Raw genomic sequence first — 5,570 nt, 5'->3', positions numbered from 1 at the left:
GGGAGAAAATGCACCACAGAATATGCAATCAAATGCAGACAGTTCACATGTGAAGCCTGTCCGTTCGCAGATTGATAAATCTTGCTCTAAGTACTTTTGCATTGTATTTTTATAATGCATTAATGATTATCAATTCAACTGTATTTACTGTGGCTCCCAGCTGCCTTCCACAAAATTAGTGGATGACCAGAGGCTGACAAGGTCAGAGTGGCAGGTGGGTCCTAATCATGGCTCTATTGACCCTGGCAGCTATGTGCCCAAAATGGACACCACACCAGAGCTATGTGCTCAAAATGGACAGTGTCCTTCCTATCAGCTGTGAATATAAAATAAGGTCAAAATGAGAACTCGAAAAGGCAACAAAACAAGAAAGGACACACTTTTATTTCTATTGTATCCCTTCAACAAAGGATTCTAAGAGTATAAAGCAAATTTCATAATATATTTGAAAAGTTGTTTAAAATGTTATGCTTTATCTGATATATGAAAGAAAACCTTTGGGGGGTGTATCCCTATCATCATAATAATAATAATAATAATGTGTATCACACACACCATGAAACATTATTTCCTTTGGAGAAACGCATCTTTTGGTATCTGTCAAGAATAACTTACTAAATTGTAGTGTCAGGGAGATTTGGATATTTATTTAGTACTAATAAACAGACATCACTGATAAAGTACGATGGACAAGGTTTGTGATCTAATATAGATATATGATGCCAACACTTTTAGAGGGAAAATGTATATTATAGGTATGGTTACATCAGTGTTTCTCAGCCTTTTTGCTATGAGGCAGCATCTCATACTTTTAAAATGCTGGTGCACTGTGCATACTTGAATACACTTTTGAAACAGATATAGCTTTTATTAGAAGCATTTTTGCTAATTCTTGTATATTACTAAAATGCTTATTATTCAAAACTGAAATGTATCCATGTGGTTTACAATTTGGGCTGGAATGTCCCTTTAATGAAAGTTATTCAATGCATAAATATTTTGATCTCGGAAGATGTATATATTGTCAAGGTTCCTGCAAGTATATTATTATATATTATAGCTTCTATATAAAGCGATTATGGACAATTTAGCAACCCTGAGCCTTATGTCTTTTACCCTAGAAAGACAAGGAGCAAGTTTAATTGGTTTATTTAATGAAACAAACAGGATAGTGCAATATGATGACCCCCACCTACAGTACCACCCTATAACATTGATAGCTAGCTTTGTGGCAACATTTGTTAGTGTGGCCATTTTTAAAGACTAGAATCATCACTAATACATATTAATACTGATAACATCTGCCAGTACACTTTATCAACTTGAAAAAATATTCTGCGTAAATGCAAAAACAAACTCCCATATACCAAATTATAGCAGATTCTCATTTTAAGAGGTTATGTTATTTTTGCTACAACATCGCTAACATAGTTCCAATTTTGTGAGAACAAATCAGTGCATCTGTCAACTCCTGAATACTTCAGACTCCCTGCCTGATGCAATCCTCACACTGCTTGCTACAGCTCAGCTCTGAAACCTGCGCTAGCAGTTGCATCATGCCAGAGGGGGGCTGGGCCAGACAGTGACAGACAGGAGCTTCAGCCAACAGGCATAAAGAGACAGAGAAAATTATTATACTGCGCGATGTAATTGGTGTAGATAAATCTGGGGCGTGGTTATTGGTCTGTACGGGTTTATATTCTGGAGTACCACCAACCTGAGCATCACTGACACTGTTGCTCGGTACCTAGTGTATCACCCCATACAATGAAAATGCCAGCCTCCCCAAACAGTTCTCTATGGATCTTTGGATATGGCTCACTGGTCTGGAAGCCGGACTTTGAGTTCACGTCTAGTAAAGTTGGCTTTATCAATGGATACAGCCGCAAATTCTGGCAGGGGGACACTTTCCACAGGGGCAGCCCTCAGACGGTAAGCAGAAGTGACTCTAATCTGCTCAAATCTAGCATAGACAACATTAATATTTAGTCTGTATCTATACTTCCTATACGAATTATTTTAGTCATTCAGAGCCGAGTAAATGTGTCTATCTATCATCTATCTATATATACAGTGTGTGTGTATATATATATATATATATATATATATATATATATAGGCACATACATTACATGCTTATATGTAATTTATGTGTGAATATGTAATAGTACTGTATGCCTACTATATTTAAAGTGTAGTGGTCCTGCCACTGTAAAGCTTTCTAGTAAAACTACTTAATAATTGCTAAGATTAAATTTACAACAATGAATTATCCCTTAGGCTGGGAAAATCAAATAATACTGTCAAAGTTATAAGCTGCTTATTAAAGAAAAGGAAATAAAGAAAAAAGGATAGGATACTATACACTGCCTTGTTTATACTCTATAGATAACTATAAATTATTTTTTTCAAGTTTCTTAGTCTGTTTCTTTTTTTTTTATTTGCAGCCTGGCCGAGTTGTGACTTTGCACGAGGATTATGAGGTAAGTTTATTTAAATTCTTTTAACCTTTTTTTTTTTTAACTAAACAACTACATTAGTTATGCAGTTTATAAAGATAAAATTGTAAGCCCATAAGAATTCTTCATTCCCTGTTCCCTACATTAATAAAATGCATTTGTTATCATGTGGGCCTTCCACATGCTTTATTTTCCCCATCAAATGTCATGGAGTATTAATGTATGTCATCGTCCATTTGCAGGAAAGCACATGGGGCATTGCCTATGAAGTGCGTGGAGATCAAATTGAAGCATCTCTGCAGTACTTGAACGTGCGTGAGTCTGTTCTTGGTGGTTACATCACAAAGTTGATCAAGTTCTACCCACAAGATGAAGGGGAAGAAGGAGCAGTTCTGTCACTGGTGTACATTGCAACACCCCAAAACCCTAGCTACTTGGGACCAGCCTCGGAAGACGACATTGCAGCCCAGATCATTGTATCCAGTGGAAGGGCAGGGCACAACATTGAATATCTCCTTCGCCTAGCAGACTTTATGCACAACCACTGCCCTGATGCCGAAGACAAACACCTCTTCACTATAGAAGAGGCATTAATAGCTATCCTTCCATGTCTGTACAGCAGTGATGATCCTTTGGCCCTGCTCTGCTAAAACAGATGTATTAGCTGTATAGATTTAAGGTCATCATTAGAATGGTTCATCAATGTGCCACTCCTACATCTATTAGCTATGTCTACTGTGGACCTCCTTTGATTCCCATCTGTTCATTGCATCTCACAGTTGCATGCTAACTTTGAACTTCTGCACTACTTTATGGCACTTAAAATTTGGTACTCCCCTCATAGTGAACTTCATTACTCCAGAACTGAGAAATCTATTGGACACATGATCTAAACACTGTTGTTAGGTCACAGAACTTTGTAGGCTCCTCTAGTGATGAATGAAAAATGTTGGTTTATGAAGCACAGAGATTAACTGCTCCTGAGAAAACTACTAGGAAGCAGCTACAGAAGGAGCAGTGCCCTTTGCTTCTACATTTTCTCTTTATTTTGTTTTATATATTTGTATATAGGTTTGTTAGCCCAGGGGAGCAGGTCTGTCCTGGAAACTAATACTTATGAAATCTACCTCCAGGGTGGTTTTACCACTGCTGAGTCCAGTCATGTAAATGGAATTCATTTCTATTCACATAAAATTGGTTGGAAGAATGTTTATAAATGTTACGTTGCATTGCCTTAAGCAAACATGCAGGTTGGATTATTTAACTCTAAAATAAGACACTACAGTTAGATATTTGTTTTGGTCTTGTAAATCTATGACATCCTAAGACCAGAATTAGAAAATTTAAACCTATTGCCTTTTCAGTATTTTTTAAGCACCAAGTTGCAGAAAACACTGTTGGGTCCTAATGATTTTTGCCCTGCTTTAAACAGATTATATCATGGGTGACAGGATCTCCAATCTACTGCTTGGACTATTAAGTCTTGTAAATTATAAATGCCTTTAAGGGGGGTGGGGGGGGTGGCTTTAAAATAGAAATATGTAATAATTTGTTGAGATTACATTGTTGACATTTTGAAAAGAAGCACATTTGTGAATATATCTTTCAAAACTTAATGTTTTAGGAGATTTTAAATATCATATTCATAGATTTGTTTCATACAGGATCTGTCTGTTTCAAGGAGTCAAATTCTTTTTAAGAACATTAGGATCTTTTGTCAACTTGGTGCATTATAGCATAGGTGATTGTCCAGCACACTGGCTTCTGAACTAGATCTTATTCGTTAGCACTATAAAGGCCAAATATTATTCCAAATAGTCCCTGATGCTGTAAGAGATCAAACTGTCTGTTTAATAATATGAAAAGGTTGGTAAAAGGGATTTGTGCTGCTGACAGATAAATATCTCACTATTCTAATGTACTGTCTTTGTTAAAGTGACATTTTTAAGGGATGATGTGCAATAGAGCTTTGGAGCAATGTGTTATAAATTGACTGCAAACCAGGAAAATGCAACTGCCATGGGCCATCATGTTCTATTGCAACTCATTTTGAGTAATACAGCAATAAAATGAATGTATGACCTTCTGGTTAGTACATCTGCAGTTAACACTGGTAAATGTTTTATGTTGGCATTAGGAAACTGTGCCACATTTTGTTATGTATGTTTGTAATTAGAAAGTAATACTCATTACTACACTTGAAAATGTTTTCTCTCTCTGAGTCTATACAGGAAGAAAGTGAGGGGATTGGTTTTATTTTTATGCCAAAGTTTACTGTAAAGGGGGCAGATTTTCAAAGCAGTTCATTTTACATTCCGTTTTCACATTGATCTGAAATCATCTGCTTCTTATTTAGAAAGGTGCACACACGTGGCTTTCTTTGCTTTAATTCTAAATTTCCTGGTAATTAGCAGTCTTAGTTTAATTTGCTCCATTGCCACAGTTGTATGTATTATAAGATGCAGAACAGCTGCCTCTGTGTATGTATATGTATGTACTGTAAGTATTTTTATACAAGCTCTGTAATAAAATTATGTTGAAAAGAGTTGATATCAGTTTTCTTAACTGGGATTGAATGTGATCGCATACCCTAGAGCTATGGTGTTTTTTGGTTACATACTGAGGGCATCCCAAGGTGTTATCATGTAATCTTTCTGCTGCCAGAAATATACTTTTTTTTACTAATTCATAAATTCTATCAAACAGGTTGTACCACTATGACAAATACGTATATGTGCATATAATTCTAGTTAGTCTGGTTTGCTAATGTCATTACATAGACCCTGATACTCTTAGGCAGAATGGCTTTATGCACCATAACTCCCTACAATCCCACTAGAGGAAGTAAAACACAAGTGTCCACTTACAAATGCATAGTTGAAGCGTATTCTGATACCAGCAGGTAGATTCTAAAGCTAAGCCAGTGGGATGAAAGGGGAGCATTGCACCAATTGACAGCATAAACAATAATGGTAAATACTATAAATAGTAACTGCTACAAGATTAGCACACAGTTTGTATCCCTCATAAGAGTCATCATTTCATACACATTATTGCCTTGTTTCCTGAAAGTCATTTTACCCTTTAAAGCTAAATTAGAAAACCCTTTGG

At 36.2% G+C, this 5,570-nt stretch overlaps 1 protein-coding gene across 1 annotated transcript; it reads left to right on the top strand.

Annotated features, from left to right (window-relative positions):
• Positions 1-1,739: 1,739 nt before the first annotated feature.
• CHAC1 (ChaC glutathione specific gamma-glutamylcyclotransferase 1) lies at positions 1,740-5,004 on the top strand. Its single transcript, XM_053689761.1, has 3 exons — positions 1,740-1,932; positions 2,448-2,483; positions 2,702-5,004. The coding sequence occupies exons 1-3, from the start codon at positions 1,768-1,770 to the stop codon at positions 3,107-3,109; spliced, it is 609 nt and encodes a 202-aa protein (XP_053545736.1). The 5' UTR covers positions 1,740-1,767; the 3' UTR covers positions 3,110-5,004.
• Positions 5,005-5,570: the final 566 nt, after the last annotated feature.

The sequence above is a fragment of the Bombina bombina genome, chromosome 1 (assembly GCF_027579735.1).
Source record: "Bombina bombina isolate aBomBom1 chromosome 1, aBomBom1.pri, whole genome shotgun sequence".
Lineage (NCBI taxonomy): Eukaryota > Metazoa > Chordata > Amphibia > Anura > Bombinatoridae > Bombina > Bombina bombina.
Note: the sequence above shows the minus strand (reverse complement) of the source record. Positions and strands in the feature narration are given on the sequence as shown.